We start from the raw sequence: 20,529 nt of genomic DNA on the forward strand, positions 1-20,529 counted from the left end.
AAGAGGACATTTGGGCTTAACATAAAATGGGTTTCTCCACATAGGAAGGGACCCAAAAACCCAACACTTATGACTATCCTTCTTCTCCAATTTAAATTCACTATTAAATTCACAATTAAGTATATTTTTGCAAATTCCATTAATTAACTGGCTTGAGTTTGTTTTGACATTTTGTAGTTGACATATTAGCATGCTTAAGTTGGCATTTTAAATATTTTAAGTTGATATTTTAACATGCAAAGTTGGTAATTTAACTAGTTTAAGTTGGTGTGTTTTATTTTTTGAATGTTATAGTTGTCATTTGGAACAATGACGTTGACATTTTTATGCACTATTGTTGGCCTTTTAACAACCTTCTTTTTATTTCTTTTTCCTTCTTTTCCTCGTTTTGAAAGGCTACAATGACATTTAATCATTTGATTCTTATAAACAAAACAACATACATTAACCTCCTTCTCTTCAACTTGTTGACATACCTCAAACACTTACTTGACATACAACAAACATCTATTTGATATGCCTCAACCACCTATTTGACAAACCTCAAAAAATTACTTGACATACCCCAAAACTCTACTTAACTTACCCAAACACATAATTAATATACCTCAAACATGTAGTTGGGCAAGCTACAAATATCAACTTGGTATGATCCATATAAATACTTGAAATATCTCAAATTCCTATCTGGCATATCTCAAAAACCGACTTAGTATACCCAAAATACCTACATAGTATCCTAAATACCTACTTTGTATACCTTAACTAGACAACCCCTAATACGTACTTGGTATATCTCAAACCCCTATTTGATATACCTGATCAAACTGTTACTTGACAACCTTAAATATATACTGGTATATCTTAAATACCTACTTGATATATCCTATATACCTACTTGATGTATCTCAAATACCCACTTTATATACACCGAAATACCTACTTTATCTCAAATATGTCCTGAATCTCTTTTTCTCCAAAGCCATGAGCATCTCAGATCAAAATTGCGAGACCATTGTTAAATTAGGCTGGACTTATTGTGAATGCCAACATATTAACGGGGGAACACAAGTGCACACACTTCATAAGCCAAGGAGATATATACCATCCCAAAACCATATGGCAATGAGAAGAAGGTCTCTAATAGCTTATAAAGCGTACACACCATTTTCAATTTATCGATGTGAGATAACTCATCCCAACAACCATTTAGCCCAAAATTAGATCAGCAAAGGAGCAAAACTGGTTACATTATGAGCCAAGTCGTGACACAAATTCATACGAGTTCAACATAAAAATACATATATGATTTACTCATGTACCCAATTGCATCAAGATTAAATTGCACATATAGCCCCATGATCGTTTTTGACGCAACATCGTTTTAAAGTGCATATATTTAAAAAAAATATTTATCATGAATCGAAAAAACATTCAAGTTATTGTATATGTAGTTTTTGGATTGATTTTGAGATGTAAATCCATCAAATTCTAGCACTGAATCCTTCACTGATTAGAAAATGGATATTTAGATAGATAAAGAAGAAAATCATAATGTTTAAAAGACAATTAATTAGCATTTTTAATTAATTAATTTTTGTGGGCTAAGCCTTTTGAGAGACATCTCTTAAAAAGACGATTTTTCAAAAGAGTTACAGAATTAACTATTGCCTACAAGCCAGATTGGGCCTGGTTTTATGTCTGGACTAATTTCTTCCAATATGTTTGTCCCTTGTAATATTACGCAAATTTTCATATGAGATAGTCTCACGGCGAGACCATTTTAATTGGGTTGGCTCAATATACATTTATTTTTAAAGTGATAGACTTTTATAGTCTTAAAGTTATCACTTATAGCTTAAAGTGATCACTTATAATTTCAAAAAGATCAATTAGAGAAATGGACTTACTTATATGGACTCGTCTCATGGTGAGACGGTCTCATATAATACGGGCTGTTAATATTAAGCTTTGCCTAAATTTTGAAAGAACCTAGTAAATTAAGAAAAGAAGAGGATTATCTATTTAGGTGAAGCCCACGGGCTTTTTGACCGAACCTCATATTTACAACCATTTTTTCTTGTAAGAACTTGTTTGGGCGGGTTTAATCAATAAAACTTTTGGGCTGAAATTCAGTTCGTAGATTACTTTTGAATCTTGATTACCTATAATTTAATCAAAAGTTTTTATTTGGCATGATTTTACGTAAATTATATTGAGCCGAGTTAATGTATACTTATAATTTTAATGTGATCACTTATAACCATATAAATAAAAATATCTACATCGAACAATTATGAATTAAACATACATTGAACATAACATTTTTAATTAAAAAAATTACATCAAAATAAGCCCAATACAAACACTAAGGTGGTGTTTGGTATAAAAAGTGGAAATGTAATGGAAATGGAATGTGTTACGAGGAGTAAGGTATTGTTAAGTGTTATTGTTAATTTTTGTTTGGTACAAAAAGATGTAAGGGAATAAAAATAAAAAAGAAGGTAAATGCTGAAATGCATCATCCCTATCATTGTCTCAATACCATATTTTCCTGAACCTCCACCATTCCTAAACTACATAAGCCACTGCAATCCTTCACCATAAATCAATTCAATTAGCTTTTTTTTTTTTTCATTTTTTTCCTAAAATTTCCTCTTATTAACGTTATCGGTGGTAGAGGGTTGGTAACAAAAGTAAAGGTAATGGTTACCTCTATTTAACGGATATCATTACCTTTTTGAGTAAACAAACACAATGTAATGGATTATGTTTTTTGAATCCATTTCCTACCCTAATTTTTGACATACCAAACACCCCCTAATATACAATCAAAGTTAATCTTAATGCACCATTAGCCATAACTAGTATTTGTTGAGATGGTCTAGGTCACAAATTATGTGTCTTTATCTAATTTTATTTCCAGTCAACTCTTCAAATAAGTGCAACTCGTCCATGTTGTTTTTTATGTGTTCCTCCTACGTTTTCTTAGGCTTACCACGACTTCTCTTATCATCGGTCATGATGATTTTAGCCTTTTCATAAGTGTGCTAATGGTCTTTATTTGCACATGCCCAAACCATTTTAATTTATATTCATGCAACTTTGTAGAAATGGATACGACTCTTTGTTTGTCTCAAAAGTTGGTTCCAAATCTTATCCAACCTAGTGGTTCCACACATCCACCTTAATATTCATTTCCCTATTTCTTCCATCTTACGCTCCTATATCCTCTTAACTGGTCAACACTCCGTCCCTACAACTTGACAGGTCGAACTGTAACTCGATAAAAGTTACCTTTTAATCTAATCGAAAAACTTCTATCAAATACCACAAAATAGGGTTATATTTTACTCCATCTCATGCATAGATGGAATATTTTGGCTTAGATGTACAAACTTGTTCTAGAAGAAAAAAAAAGTTTAAAATATCCTGGTTCATAAATCTCTATGGTTAAATATTTTTAGTATTATAACCTATTTTAAAATTTAGATGACAAAAATGAGCTAAAATCATTATCCCCACCATGATTTACTTTGGATTGCATGTTTGAAAATCTGATCACAATCTAACATTCTATTTATTATCTTGTTTCTTTTCCTCAATAATGCAAAATAGCTAATTGTCTACCCTGATTTTCTAGGATTTATAATCCCCAACAACAATAATGATTTTCTTTATAATAAACATAAATATATTTTTCATTATAAATATATCTTCAGATAAAATATTTAATGACATATATCTATCACAATGACTAATTAAATAATTTTGTTTGTTTATAAAAAGTGAATAGTAATTAGTAATAATTAAATTGTACTACATGCATTTATACCGAAAATTAAGTTAGTATTTACTAATATAAAATAAATGATCAGTTAGATATATGCAAAAATTATTGAAACTATGATTGAAGTAAGACATATTAGAATATCTCACTTAGGTTTGTGTGTTTTTGTGTATTCATTGCATTTCAGGTTTAACTTGTCAAATTGAGCACAAATTGAGCAAATTTAGCATATACGCTGCTCGCTAACCTTAGGGGCTCATGTTAGTGAAGCTTTGAAGAGCCTAGTCAAAAAAAAAAAAAAAAAAAAAAAAAAAATTCAAAATGGTACTTATTCGAGCCAAGTTTAGGCCCAAAGAACCCCTATCAAATTTAGCCAATAAATTTAACTTTTATTTACACTTATTTCATTAGAAAAATTCATGCATTGTTTGTTAATTAAGTCATTTCATGTGTTTTTGAAGTTGCTAACAAGTGTCTTTCCTAATATAAGTTTGTTTATCTCATCATGGAGAACAATTGTAAACAATGAAATAATGATTTTGTTCTTTAATATGAAAAAATTTATAATTGTCCAAATAGTTTTCTTTTATATAAGATGAAAAGAAAAATTTAGATGAATGTGAGAAGTGTCGAACTTTACGTTTAAAGGATAAGAATATAACATTACAAAATAAAAACATTTTTATTTTAAATCTAAGTATAATTTTAAATCTAAGTGTAGACTAAAAACATTATGTGGCTTTGTGTTGATTTGAAGGAGCATAAGTAGTTCAATGCAAAAACCAAAAATTGTCACATTTTAATACAATATTTACTTTCTATTACCTTAAATTTGCTTTATTATGATTTTTTAAGGAACTATGTGCGAGAGAGTTAACGGTAGAGAAACTCGATAAATTTGAAAATAATGTAGCGAGTAGTGATGATCATATTGTGTCAATATTTCTTCTAAGCTTCTTTTTCTTTTATAGTTCATCTATTCCCTTCGTTTCTTAATAAAGTTTTCATTTCTTGTTCCCATAAAAAATCTTTCTACTTATATCATAAATTTTAGATAAAAATAACCTTTTTTTTATCCCCCATATTAATATTTTAATAATGTTTATGGTTTATACATATCTTCCACTAACTTCATTTAATATTTTTATATTTCTTATGAACCCCACATGTGTTCCACTAACTTTACAAAAATATTTTTTTATTAGTTTTGGTCCCTATATCTTTTCCACTAACTTTTTTAAATAATTTTTTAATTTTATGGTATCCACTTTCCGCCCAACAAATTTATTATTCAATAAAATAATATATTCACTATCTAAACGATTCCATTTTTCTTAATTTTCGTGAATATTTTTTATGGAAACTTTATTAAGAAATAAAGGGAGCAATTATTATACATATATATAAAGAAGCAAAGCTTTGAGCGAGAGCCAATCTTAATATAGATGGATGTATCCCATTGAAAGTTTAGCATCTATGGTCATAATTGTATTTGTCACATAGCAATCAACATATATTGATATTAACTCCACAAGAAAAGCAATGGAGTCTCGTAACAAATTCAAGAGTACTTGCTAAAAAAAAAAATAATAATTATCAACGGTACCTTTAAGTTTTTGCATTTTATCAATGATACTTTTAAGTTTTTTCGATTATTAATTGTACCCTCGTGTCATTGAACGTTTTACAACTGTAGCATTTTTAAATTTTTTCCGTCCAAAACATAAAAAAAATAAAAGAAAAAGAAAAAAAGTAATGGTTTTGGACGATTTTGGATGGAAAAAATTAGAAAAGATTACGGTTGTAAAGCGTTCAATAACACGAGGATTCCATTAATAATTGAAAAAACATAGGGGTACCATTGATAAAGTGCAAAAACTTAGAGGTACCGTTGATAATTAAAAAAAAATAAAAAAAAAGCATTTTGTTGTACTAGTAACGTCACTAACTGAAGAAACTACGGTACTAATAATCAAATTATACAAGTGTTTAATTACTAACCAATCCCATAATAGACAAGGCCACATACAATAACATGCAAAACAGAGCAAAACCTACGTATACTTGTAAAGTAATTGTAATATACTTTTATACACAAATTATAACATGTTTGATAGTTTATACTCCGTACATGATTTGGCATGCTATATAAAAACTAGCACCAGCATAATATGAGTAAGCAATAAAGCAAATATTAGTTTACTAAATTACAAAGGTTAATCATGATTAATTACTATTTAATCACCAAAAGAAATTATTAAGCTGAGGTTGTCCACCATGTGAATCATCGTCATTAGAGGGAGTATGAATGTGTCTTCCTTCATAAGTTGTGATTACCATTCTTGGATCTTCAGCTAGTCTTTCCACTCTTTTCTTTACCCTGCAATTGTCCTGTGTGCATCTGTAATAACTCCTGCATTTCCAAACACTGTTTAAGTATCACTAATCATCACATTATTCAGAGGAGTCTAGGTTCGAGCCTTCCATGACACCATTAAAAACTCTATTCAATTGTTTCAAATGGTATAATATACTTAATTTGTTCACTATACTTACTACATTCGACTTTTTATGCAATTTAATGTGTTATTTTGAACTTTTGTATATTAAATTATGCAAATTTAAAAATTATAAAAAGTTGATATTATGAAAGTATGTGATTAATGGATTCAAACAAAATCCCACTTGACAATACATTTTCTTACTTATTAACCGTAATATATAAAATAAGCTTGAACAATGGATAGTACCCGTAGTCGTAATGTAGCAACTATTTCAAAACAGAGGAAGTATAAGACAAAAGATTGTTTGTCCTTGATTCAACACACATATAGAAAACAGTATTTATTCCATTCTATTCGTTCTAGCCATTAATTAACCATCTTCAAAATTTATCAGCCTACATGACATATGAAATAATTTTGTACTCCCTTTGTTCTAGCCCAAAGTACAATTAAGGAGAAAATCAAGAAAAATGAGTATATGTGATTAAAAAAATATATTGTGTAGAAAGGTGAAAAATATGTAGATCAGATAAAAATATAAATTAAATTAAATAAAATCGAAACAAATTTTATAAAACAAACTAAAAACTAAAGCTAAATCTTCGAAAAAGAAGGAGTAACAAATAACACCTTCTTAAAGGAAAAGTTAAAAAATATGTTACTATAAAAGATTTAAAAATTCTGGCAACTATAACAAATTTAATTATTAAAACATATTATATGACCCAATACAAAAAAGTTCCAACTTAATTAAAAAAAATAGTATTTGGTCAAGTTTTTTACAACAATTTCTGCAACAAAAAAGCTAAATTTTAGCCAAATACTGTATTTCTGAGAAGTTGAAACAATTTTTTAAAAAAATTAAAAATAACTTCTACAAGGGTCAAAAAGAGAAACTACAAATTGTAACTTCTTCTCCCAACTTCTCAAAGAGTTTTATATTTTTCTCATTTTATGTTAAAAAAATTCCTATATTTCCTCCAATTAACTAAGAAAACTTTTTCATTACTTTTTTTTTCTTTCCACATATCTTCCTCCAAAATTTAAAATTTTCTACTTCATTGCATAATTATTAATTTGTTATCACAACCAACATCCCAATTATTTTAAGTAATTCTACGCTTATTGAATATTATGCGATCAAATTACATTAAAATTTCATATATGTTTTATCTTTAAATTTATTAACACATTTAAATATGTTTTTCTATATAGGTAAATTGTCAAATTTGGAATTTATTTTTATTTTTATTTTCAATTACGTTAGTGTATTTGAATTTTTTTTTCTAACATCATAGTGATTATTCTTTTTTAGAGTATACTATATATTTTTGGGTGTTTTTCTTAAAATCGATGCTTTGTGACTTAATTCGACCATTTTTTAATGTATGCTATATGTTTTTTCATCATATAACAACACTAACTTCAAACAAACATAGAAAGAAAAAAAAAAGCCAAACATACAAATTGCTTTTGTTTCCCAGAAAACTCTTTTAAAAATAAGAGGCCAAACACATCTGTTTCTAAAAAGTATTTCTAGAGAATTTACTTTTAGAAAACAAAAATTGATTTCCAATAGTTACGCCAAACATACCCTTAGCTAATAACATGCAAATTATCTTCTATCTGATCTGAAATGTGATTGGAAGGAAATTGAAACCACTAATTGTTCAATATTACTAAAAAAGACATTACTACAAAAGGATATAATATAGCTCCTAATAACATATGTAATTACAAAATCTAATACCTATAAAAAATCTACTCCATCTTTATAATTTTACAAGTAACATATATTGATATTTTCTATCATCACAAATCACAATAAAGAAAATAGTGAATTATTTCCTCTTTTCTATTAATTTTAAAAAATTTTAGAAGTTAAATATATATGTATCTATAAAAAGATGTGTAGTACCTTGAAAAAGAGTATGTAATACAATATCATCATGATTCTTTTCAAATCTTTAAAAGAATATGAATTTGATCATAATATAACGTTTACTTTTTTCATTTTGGTGGACTAAAATGTAGTATGATTAGCTAAGGTCCACCCCTTATCACTTTTACCCTTATGCAAAAGGTCCCCCAACAACTATTTTTTTTGGCTTAATGAGGAGGAATGATTATTGAATTGTTTCTCTACATATATTTTTTGGGATCTATCAACAAATAATAATTATATTTACGATCATTTATGTCTTTCTAAATCCATAATAATTAAATCCTTTTCCCCTTCTTAGATATTGTCTCAATTTATCTAGCTTAGGATCATATATTAATATGATTAATCTAAGATATTGTCTCAATTTATCTAGGACATATAATATGATTAGTCTTTTATTAGCTATTTAATATTATGATTCCTTGTTTTTAGCCCTTCAAACCAAGCAAAGCTAAATTAAGATTATTACCATTTTTCCTATTAAAGACACAACAATAATTAATGAGATGTAAAAAGAGAGATCATTTATTGGGCATGCATGCATGTTTGTGAGCTACATACACTAACGGCCCGTTTGGTTGATGGTAATGAAGTAATGAGAATGAAATGTTGTAATGGCAATAGTAATGAAGGAATGGATATGAGAATTGGTAATGAAAATTCTTTTGTTTTGTGTGCATGACTAAAGAATGTTAATGGAAGATAATATTCATTGATTGCATTTGGTTGTTAGTAATAAAAAATGGTAATGACTCTTAGTTTCATTATTGTATATTTGTATCTAAAAGCATTATTGTATCTAAATTATTCCCTCTAATGATTCTTTTTTTAATAATAATATTTTTTTGGATAATTACATACATTACCTTTTTTTTCTTCATTATTTTTTTTCTTCAGCTCGAAACAACATTACCTTATTTTATTACCACAGTAATACTTCATTACCATTACCGCCTAATTCCATGTTGTTTGATGGTAATGAAAATGACCCTTTTTGGTAATTTCATTACCTTATTTTATTACCATCCATTACCATTGAAGGCATCCAAACAACCAAAATTTTCATTACTTAATTTTATTAGCATTACCGCCCTCTAATACCATGTACCAAACGGGCCGTAAGTAGACAACGTGTAGTAATTATGAGATGATTGCTCATTAGTTATACAAAAATTTGTTTGTTAAGTGTTCCACAAAGAAGAAGGATAAAATAAATACTTTCTTAAGACAAAGGTAGGAGGGGCTATGTGAAAGCTAGAAGAATGGAATGAATTGAGGATGTAAGAGCAAAATTATGATATAATATACTCATTTGTTATAATACTTAATTTGTTTGTTTAGTGTTCCATATTGGTTATTTGTTCAAACTCAAATGAAGAAGGTTAAACTAAATACTTCCTCTACTCCTTTCAGTTTGCATTATAAAATTCAAATATGTGAGAATTTTTTAACTCTTATGACGCAAATTCCAAAAGACAGACAGAGTCGGAAATGGTTTTGTGAAAGCTAGAAGAATGGAATTAAATAAGGTTGTAAGAACAAAATTAATTAAAATTTAGATAGTATAATTGATCTATACCTAGGATGAAGGGTGTTCTTCACCACTTTTTGGCCATACTTCCTCCATTTATAACCATCATCTAATACATCCACATCACTCATGGTTTTGAAGCAAAATCTTGGTTCTCTAACTTTCCTTCTTGCTTTCATCTTCTTCATCTTCAAGGTAGAAACCCCTGGAACAGAATTTCCTCCACCACAACTTCTCTTGCTTCCTCCTAATTGAAACTGTTTGCCTTCTCCCCACGACCTATGAATCAAAGTTTTCATAAATCAATAGCTAGATTTATCATACTCCCTTTGCATGTCCTAAAGATATATATGTTTTGTTTGATTAAAATATTAGACTCAAATAAATAAAAAGGTAAAATATTTTTTTCTTTACAGTGTAGGCTTAGAAAAAAGAGTGTTAGAGTATACTACTAACATATTTTGGGGCCTCAACTATTAGCTTAAACTTTTGGTTGAACTAATTTCTTGATATGGTATCAGAATCCGGCATGACAAGAGATGGTCACAAATTCAAATTTCAATCATCCATCATTAGAAATAGAATATTTAGCATTAGGTACGAGGAGGGCCTGTGTTGCATCTATATTTCTAACTCAAAGGGCTAGAAGGCGTGTTAGAGTAAATAACATATCTTGAGGTCTCAACTATCAGTTTAAACTTTTAGTTGAATTGATTACTTAACAAAAGAAAGGGCTAAGTGATAATATAACTCAGATGATGATAAGATGGATTATTCAAATACATATCTTTGAGATATAATACAAAATTTAATTGAGATAAGATTCAATTTTATTTAGAAAAAAAGTAATATATATATATGTTTGAGACAAATGGAGTATTAAAAAGAAGAGTTGTTGCACATAGATATGTAAACATCTAATCAACAATACTTACCATAAGTTATAATTTGGAGTTGGTTTTTGGATGGAAAAAAGAGGGGGCAAGTTGGTAAAAGATGAAGATGAGTAATCTTGTTCTATAGACTTGGGATTTGTAGAAGAAAGGAGGGCTTGAGTAAGAGTAGAAGTTACATGATCTAATGCAAATGAAGAAGGTAAAGTATTAAAGGGTTTTAGATCATTATATTGGTGTTGTTGATCATGATTATGATTATGATTAAATAGAGGAGCATAATTAACTAAATTTGTGGAGTTTAGATAAAAGCCCATCATTTGAGAGCTTGACATTCCTCCAAGTTGATGATGATCCTCCATTAAACCTTGGTTTAACATAACTTGAGATCCCCAAACTAATTTCTCTCTCAAAACCTCTTGTTTTGTGAGGAAGAAGATGGTAGAATAAAATGGGAATAAAGGAGCTTAGATAGTTAGGTTTATATCCTATGAATTGACATTGTAAATAGTATAGTTAGGGACCCCCACCAAAATTTGATTCAGGGGCTTTTAAGAAAAGAATTTATGCCATTTGTTTAACCTATGGTTAACACATTATAAATTTTCTTAAACACTAAATAATAATTCGCTTAGTTAATTCAATAAAGCGAAAAAATACAATCAATCATCAATATTTATTGCCCATTAATTGCGTATGTCTTCTCTTAATGGGTACACACGGTTCAGTTAGTTCTGGTTTAATAATACTAAAATTAGATCATATCAAAAAATTGTCTCGAACTTTTTTAGACCAGATTGGACAATTTTATCTACAATGGTGTAGTCTGGTTTGGTCTATAATTTTTTGGTTTAAAATTTTTTCTAAATTTATATATATTTTTATGTAAATATTTCGCACTTACAATCACCAAATACAATAATTTGTTATTAGTTGATTATATTAACATCATTCAAGTATATATTACCATAAAAAACTACATCTCAAAATATCTAGGTATGATCTAAAAAATAAAAAACAATTATTTTCGATCATAATACGGTTTTCAGTATGGTATGATCTAAAAAAAAAAAAACTAGAACCATATCGAAAATCATATTACAAAATCAAACCAGGCCATTTAAACTGTAAATTAAACCAAATACTATATAACTATGGTTTGATTCACATTTTAGACTAATTTTTGTTTAAGCTTATGTCTCTTGGTGCAGCAAATTGAGAGGAACAAAAATTTAATGAATTGGATAAAAAAAAAATATAAATATGGCCATGAAAGAAAAAAATGGTTTTGCAGATTTGATAGGTTACCATCATATAAAAGAGCAGTTATCTAGCTTAGCTAGTTGCCACTTTCACCTTTTTAGTGTTTTTAAATATTTTTTAGTTGATTTTTTTTTTATTTTAATATCTTTATTAAGAACAGCAAAAGTAAAAATATAGTGGGAGCGTTGAAAATTTTAACAGATGATACAGTGCCCTACTTGAGAGTTGAGACTTATTCGAGTTGACGAATACAAATGACGAATAGTTGAATAATTAAAATTAACATATAATATAAAATTAATGAAGTATGGAATTAACTAGCATTATGTCAATACTTCCTATTCCCTAGTCCCTACTTGAGTAAGATTTTCTTAATGCACTTTCACTATTCATTTTCCTTTTTATTAAACCAATATAATATGCTTTATTCTTTTAAAATTAAAGGATAGACTGAGAAAATAAGAAGGCTAGATGAAATTCGATTTTAAAATTTAATCGAAGAGATATAATATTTACTACAATTGAAAAATAATTTGTTTTAGTAAACGTACTTAAAGTAAATATTTCCTTTATCTAACTCATCACCTAAAGTTATAATGTTTGGTTAAAAATAATTTTGGGAAACCTTTATCTACAAGAGTTTGATACACCTAATATTTATAAAGTTTGATAAAAATTTGGGAAATTCCACATGGTAAGCACCAAGTATAGCGAAAAACGAGTGGTAGCAATTTTTAAATTTTTTTTTCACAAAATAGCACTCAACTCTTTGAAAAGTCACTACGGTAGCATTATGACGCCAAAAATGTTATGTTTCCATTAAGTGGTGAAATGACACAAATACCCTTGTTTAATTTCAATAAAAGGCAGCATCTCCTTCCTCTTCCTTTCAATGTCTTCTTGCTCTTCCATTAATGTTCTTCTTCCAACATAACCATAAACTATGTCCTCAACTTCCATACACTCAAGAATTTCTTCAAGACCTCCATAAATCTTCTTGCTCTTCCATTAATGTTCAGCTGTTCATACACTCAAGATGATAACAATGTGTCATCTTAGGGTGTTGTGCAATCATTGATAAGTTAGTTAAAATGGCACTTGATATGCACTTGTAGTTTTTCATATCAACTAATTCAATCATACTAAAGAGTAACACATAAGTTTAATAATCAAAAGTCATACACAAAAAGTATGAACATGGAACATAATAAGCAATTGTTATTTTAATTGATTAATTAAGTTGGCTTGAGCAAGCTTGCATAAAAGTTCAAGTCTCCACTTTTAAGTTAAGCTTCAATTCCCAACTCACAAGTAGCAAAAGGGAATAAGGAACCAATTGGTTCCATTCGAGTTTTTATCGACTATAGTAATCAATTTTAAACAATCCATATCGCAAATCAATATCAAGACACATGAATATTAAACCACTTATGTAACATTTACTTCACGCTCAAGGGTCGTACCTATTAAATTGAAGATCCATCATCCATCTGTTAATAAATTTGGTGAGTTTTGATCAAAAAATTGTGGGCACTATTTCTCACAATTTTTAGAGAATATTCAAGACACATATACCCAAGATAGGTAATTTTGAGCATACTACACTATCCGATCATCCATTCTGCAACAATTCAGTCCTATAAAATTATTAGTGTATTATCTAGACAAGGTACATCTAGAGCTGTTCAAAACAAACCCGACCCGGAATCGAAAATTATCCGACCCGAAAAAATGTAAGTTTTTTAGGTTTACCGAACCGCAATTACCCGAACCGATACTTCACTCGAACCGTTTGATAACCGAAAAGGGCAAAACCGAACTCGAACTGCAACCGAATTTTATAACCGACATATAAACCTTAACCGATGTTACCCGAACTGAACAGTGATCGACCCGAGTCAAATCCGACCCGAATTATGCACGTAACCGAATGTAACCTGACTAAAACCGATTAAGATCGAACTGCTTTTAACCCGAACTGATACAAACCCGATCGATTATTAATCGAACTGTTTTTAACCCGAACTGATACAAACCCCAAACCGATTATAAATCGAACTGTTATAAATCCGAATCAAATTTTCACCTAATTTTAGCAAATTAAGTCCAATTTCAGTTTTCTAATAATACGGAAAAAGGAAGAACACAAGTTCTATACAGAAGAGATTGCATACAGAATATATATACATATATATATATATATATATATATATATATATATATATATATATATATATATATATATATATATATATATATATATATATATATATATATATATATATATATATATATATATATATATATATATATATATATATATATATATATATATATATATATATATATATATATATATATAAACTAATTGAAATAAATTGATCTGCCTACTAGGGCTGGCAAAAGCTGACCTGCCCTACTAACCTGATATGAAACCGACTCGAAATTAGCGGGTTTGGGTTTAGATTTTTGACCCAATTAATTAAATGGGTCAACCCGACCTGATCTGTTTATTAAATGGGTTAGGTTCAGGTTGAATATTTAAACCCGAAAAAACCTGTTTAACCCATTTATTAAATTTAAGACGGATCAACATTTGCCAAATACTTCGTAAAACTAAGATAATACCAATTACCATGTATTGAGGGATTTGTCAGCTGAAGATGACTTTCAATAAGAAAGGAAGTTGTCCCACATCGGCTAAGGGATTTGTCAGCTGAAGATGAATTTCAATAACAAAGGAAGTTGTCCCACATCGGCTATGAAAGATACTAATAAAAGAAAAATCCTTTAAATCACTTCCAAATATCTCATACTAACTTACGCAGCCACGCCGTGAGCACAAAGCGAACTATTCTTTCGCCTTTTACTAAAGAATACCGTGTGCTCGCTGCATTAAGTGGCATACGTTTATTTTTGGAGGAGGCCTTTAATTAAGGTTAAATGGGTCAAATGACCTGAAATATATGAATTTAATGACCTAAAAAAAAAGTAGGTTAAATGGGTCATTAGCAGGTTGATCCGATCTGCTACAGATCAGGTTGGGGTTTTAATTTTTGACCCATTAATTAAATGGGTCAGGTTCAGGTTAAGGGTTTATTGACCATTTATATATGATCCGAACCTGAAAATGACCCAACCCGACCTGTTTGACAACCCTATCTGCAATATCTGATAAAACAATCGGTAATTATTTTTTGTAAGTAAATGAGCATACATCAATTAAAAACCTGACTATTAACTTATTTCGATATTGACCCGATCAATAGTTATCCGTAACCGATAACTACTCGAAAAATAAAGCTCGAACCCGATCTGTACCCGAAAAAACCGAACCAATTAGTAATCGATGACAACCCGAGACCGATTGACACTCGACACGAACTTCAACCGACACCGAACTGATGCTAACCCGATAGCTTGAATAACCGATCTCTAACCGAACCGTGACTAACCGACTCGACCCGAGTGTGACCCGTTGTAACACACAGCCGAAAAATAACCGATCCGAAATGCAACCGAACCGAATAACACCCGTCCGAAACCGACCCGATCAACCGAATGAACACCTCTAGGTACATCCAACCTTATAAAACTTGAAACCATGAATAATAAACGCATCAGGAAGGGTCATACAAATGCTACTCCATCAGCATATAAAAATCATGTTTACATTCAGTATGTCATAGAGCCAATGCATTTGCCTTTTAAGCCGCCTAGCTGAACTAGTTATACGAAAAGATTTTGAGACCTTACAGGTCAGGCATACCCATTCCAGTTTTCGGATCATATGTCTTCTCAAGCACAAAGTCCATTGGTGTATCCTATCTTGAAGAAATTCTTTCAATAAGATACTATTAAAACAGCTAAACATTAATGGAAGAGCAAGAAGATTAATGGAGGTCTTGAAGAAATTCTTGAGTGTATGGAAGTTGAGGACATGGTTTATGGTTATGTTGGAAGAAGAACATTAATGGAAGAGCAAGAAGACATTGAAGGAAGAGGAAGGAGATGTTGCCTTTTATTGAAATTAAATAAGGGTATTTGTGTCATTTCACCACTTAACGGAAACATAATGTTTTTGGCGTCATAATATTACTGTAGTGACTTTTCAAAGAGTTGAGTGCTATTTTGTGGAAAAAAAATTTAAAAATTGCTACCAATCGCCTTTCGCCATACTTGGTGCTTACCATGTAGAATTCCCAAAAATTAATTATGGGAGGATGTTAGAAGAGTCTATTATTGTTCATATGTGAATTGTCTCATATTGTAGATAAAAAAGATGATAATGTATCACTTTATAAACTTGAGAATTTCCCACTATTATATTACTACTAATTGGTTTTAAAAATAAACCTTGTTGAGCTTGTAAATGAGTTACCTTTTTCTCTTTTTATATGAATTGCGTAGGATAATTTCTTCAATCCTAACAGAGCAAAAGATGTTAATAAAAAAAACCAAAATGCGTTGAAAGATATGCTGATGAAAAAAAGAAATAAAATGCCTTTCTATATAAAGTTAAACAACAAAAAGTAATCTTATCGTCAAATTTTTAAAATCTAGCTCATGAAATGTGTGTATCTCATACTTTTCGTATTATATTCTGGCATTAACAACAAGTCAACTTACTTTTAACACAAAGTACTCCCTAACTTAATAATTTAAGTAGATTATTATTATTAACATTTTAAATTTTAAAAAACCAACTTAACAAAAACTTGAGTTGCTAGTTAAAGTTCGAAAAGATATTATATATTCTATATCAAAGCTTAAACATTATAAAATTTGAACAAATGTTGGCTAAAATTGATGAAAAATAACCTTCATAATCCACACGTGATCCCACATCAAGATATTAGAAAGATTGATTAACATATAATTAAGCATTTAAGCTTGATGGTCTACTATATTCTTAGTACCAATTGATTTTAAAATGAAACACTTATCAATTTTCTATGTAATGTTTCTCTTCTTATTGTGTACAAGCTCAGCTCAAATAACTAATTTACCACTAATATTGCAAATAAATAAATAAATAAATAAATAAATAAAATAAAGATAACCATCAATTTTGGTATAGAAGGCTTATGAAATTTTTGGTCATGATTTAACCTAGGTGCAGTCACATTCTCATTCTATTCTATGACAATAAGAATGTGTTGATCGAATAAGACAACGTAGAATTCATTACCTATTAGTTATATCATCAAATTCTTAAACGAGATAATCTTTTACAATTAGGGCATGCTTAGAATTGGTGTAAATATTTAGGAGAAAAATAAAGTCAAATTAATGAAATGAAAGCAAATATAAATGCATTTAAAGTAGTTGAGATAGTTGTGAAAATTGTAAAATGAGCATAAAATAAAAATAATGATGGAAAAAAAAGATGATTTCCACTATTATGGAGGTAATACATCCCCCACCCTCCCCTAGGATAACTATTTACCCCACAAAATTGAGAGTTCCCTTCATTTTTCATTACTTTGCAACTATTCTTCCACCTCTACAACAATCAAATTTCACTAATTTCTCATTTATCAACTTTGTTTTCTTACTTTGATTTTTTTTTACCCTCTTAAATATTTACACCCAATCCAAGCATGCCTTTAGACCAGCTCTATTAAGCTGCCTAATATACATTTACAATTTTAAACCTTAAACTTACACTTTGAATCTTGGAATGATTAATTATAACTTAAATTGATCACTTACAGAGTTACGGTTTTATAATGATAACTTCTTATAGTCTTATAGTGATCGGTCACTTGTAACCTTAAAGTCAGATAAATTAGTTGATTGTATGGTCTCGTCTTATGATATATTAAAAAGTATACATTAAGACGAATCTAATGAGATCTCACATGGATATATTATATAATCTATATATGTCTTAAACATCTTAATCAAATTTCTTTCCAAAACAAAATATTCTAAACGGGAAGAACATTAAGAAACATAGGGAATAAATAGAAAAATTTCTTATGAAAACAACAAATAAAACACTTCAAAATAGAAAATGAAAATTCTTTAAGAAACAGAAGGAGTAATTAATAGCGTCTTTTTGTCTGAATATCAAAAATAACAATATTTTTAATACATAAAATTACAATTTGTTATAGTAGTACATGATCTTTTAACTTATGCTGTAATTCATATATTATCTTGAATATTATCTAATTTTAAGACTAATAGTTAACTTCTTTAAAATTTATATACTTGAATTATATAAATATATTTGAAATATATTAATATCGTTCATGATACGCGCAGAATCCATTTAAACAATTAAATTAATTACAAAAATATTTGGAGAAAAAGAAATTAGGAGTTCCAAATTAGACACATTTCTGAAAATGGCAGTGTGACTCGTGAGTGTGCCACTAAGGGTTAATGCGAGGATATGGCAGAAATCACAGACAATTTTCCACCACACGATGTGTATAGTGCTTATTTCAACCCTTCGATTTGATCATCTTTACAGCAAGTATATGCAGGTCTAACAACAAACACAGTACATAATGTTACATTCATTCTTACCCCATCTGCACATCCATTTTCTCGATCCCTTTTGTTTTCTTATTTTGTTTTTCTTTTATATTTTACAATCAAATAATATTTAATCAAGCAATCTCATCTACAAATTTATTTTTTCCAAAAATTCGATTCGCTAAATCACATTTTATTTAGTAATCTCATCGATAAACTCATTTTATCTAGTAGAGTTGTTCAAAATAAATTCAACTCAACATTAATTTGACATTGTCTAATCGAATTTGACTTTAACCCGACATAATAAAAGGATTTACAATGCTGTAAAAATTAACCTATACACAAGTTTTGGTTTTAACTCACTCAAAACATCTGATTTGATATCGATTTGATACATAAATGAACACCTCTAGGCAGAGTGAAAAGGAAAGGCGAGCAAAAACCAAACTTAGGTCGATTCTCCCCTACCAAATAGTAATTAAAGCACTAAATTATTTATGTACTTTCTATATCCCTTAAATTTTGCAACAATTTTTATTTTAGTCCTTTTTATCAAAAATGCTAATATTCTCTTTTTGGCTAAATCTTATACTCTTTCTTTGATTCTTACCCACATATTTAATTTATGTTTTATCTTATCTAAACATTTTACTACTCAAACATAAAATATACATTTTTATTATACTCCTTAAGAATCACTCTTAGTATATTTGTTTTAAATCTTGTGGGATGAAGCGAGTAGTTAAATGATAAAAACCACTTATTGTGATTTTTTGATGGTAGAGATTGGCTTAAAAATCAACGATTATTGAATTAACCATTAAATGCAAAAATGCAATTCTTAGGAAATTGAAATTCCAAGAAAATCAAGAGGAAACCAAAAACCTCTATAATGCGGTCATTATGAAAATTAGAGGATAAAATTATAAATTAATTCAAATTATACAAAGGGAAGTGCAAATGAAATTTATAATTTTCGGGTTTTTTATTTTTACGTAAAGCAAACAAAATCAAATTTAGTTATTCTAATAATTTAGGATGACAAGGAAAATAAACTTAATATTATTACTTGTAGTTGATTACCATTTACCAACCAAAGAGCACTCATACTTTTGATGACAAACACGTCTTTGGGTCAAGTACGTGTTGAATTGAATTACATTGATTAGCAAACAAACAAATACATTTCAACTTCAAACAAAGTAAATCATCAAAAGTGACATGCCATATTTCAAATTTCAGAAATAAGAAATGGCTAAATCAATATTTTGTGATTTTGTGACGATGTGTTGTTTGAATTTTTATTTAAATGCGAATACACAATTAAGAAGCCATCACAACAATTCTGAACATTTTGGGGTATGATTTAATTCTAAATTTAGGCCCCTAATAAAAAAACACAATTCTTAGCGTCAAGCTAGTTTCTCTAACTGGCTGGATATTCAGCTCCATACTAGCTTAGATAGGCTTGCCAGAAAGAGTTGAAAAGTCTCAAATAGTGGTGTTCAATTCGGTTGATCGGATCGGTTTCGGACGGGTGTCGTTCGGTTATTTTCGACTGTGCATTGCAACGGGTCACACTCGGGTCGAGTCGGTTAGTCACGGTTCGGTTGAAAATTGGTTATTCAAGCTATCGTGTTAGCATCGGTTCGGTGTCGGTTGAAGTTCGTGTAGAGTGTCAATCGGTCTCGGGTTGTCATCGGTTACTAAATGCTTCGATTTTGTCGGGTATAATTCAGGTTCGGGTTTTTTTTAAAAAAAAAACAGAATTCGACTACGTAATTCTTACTATCAATCGAATCAATATCAGATTAAGTTGTTAGTCATTTTTTAATTGATGACAAGATTCCCTTTACTTAAAGAAAAATAGTTAAAATGCAAATCAATTAATAATCATTATTACTTTGTTACTTTTACTTATTTGACCAGAAATTAAAATTATAAAATTCTATCAATTTTTATCTAATTCGATCAAAAGTAGTTAAACAAACATTGATCATTGATTATTAACTCTAAATATATGAAACCATGTATTTATAAAATTTAATTTATTAAAATATCTAACACTTTATTAGATTAACTAATAAGATAATTGAATGAGTCTATCATAC

At 29.1% G+C, this 20,529-nt stretch overlaps 1 protein-coding gene and 1 non-coding gene across 3 annotated transcripts; one reads left to right on the forward strand and one right to left on the reverse strand.

The window, feature by feature from the left end:
• Nucleotides 1-5,798: 5,798 nt before the first annotated feature.
• Nucleotides 5,799-11,172, reverse strand: LOC130809296 (probable WRKY transcription factor 13). Of its 2 annotated transcripts, none has more exons than XM_057675012.1 (3): nt 10,706-11,172; nt 9,819-10,049; nt 5,799-6,218 (listed from the first exon to the last, which is right to left on the reverse strand). In XM_057675012.1, exons 1-3 carry the CDS (start codon nt 11,041-11,043, stop codon nt 6,032-6,034), a joined length of 756 nt encoding a protein of 251 aa, XP_057530995.1. In that variant the 5' UTR covers nt 11,044-11,172; the 3' UTR covers nt 5,799-6,031. The 2 variants fall into 2 exon arrangements, with proteins under 2 accessions (XP_057530995.1, XP_057530996.1); XM_057675013.1 differs by having other exon boundaries at nt 5,799-6,203; nt 10,706-11,163.
• Nucleotides 11,173-14,752: 3,580 nt separating this feature from the next.
• LOC130809534 (U5 spliceosomal RNA) lies at nt 14,753-14,868 on the forward strand. Its single transcript, XR_009040838.1, has one exon. It is a non-coding gene; the product is annotated as a U5 spliceosomal RNA (small nuclear RNA).
• Nucleotides 14,869-20,529: the final 5,661 nt, after the last annotated feature.

The sequence above is a fragment of the Amaranthus tricolor genome, chromosome 3 (assembly GCF_026212465.1).
Source record: "Amaranthus tricolor cultivar Red isolate AtriRed21 chromosome 3, ASM2621246v1, whole genome shotgun sequence".
NCBI classification, from domain to species: Eukaryota; Viridiplantae; Streptophyta; class Magnoliopsida; order Caryophyllales; family Amaranthaceae; genus Amaranthus; species Amaranthus tricolor.

Coding starts and splice junctions, on each gene's coding strand:
- LOC130809296 (XM_057675012.1), bottom strand. CDS start 11,043: ATGTTAAACCAAGGTTTAATGGAGGATCATCATCAACTTGGAGGAATG. Junction 10,050..10,705: donor ACTCCAAATTATAACTTATG/GTAAGTATTGTT, acceptor TTTGATTCATAG/GTCGTGGGGAGAAGGCAAAC. Junction 6,219..9,818: donor AAGAACACCCTTCATCCTAG/GTATAGATCAAT, acceptor ATACTTAAACAG/TGTTTGGAAATGCAGGAGTT.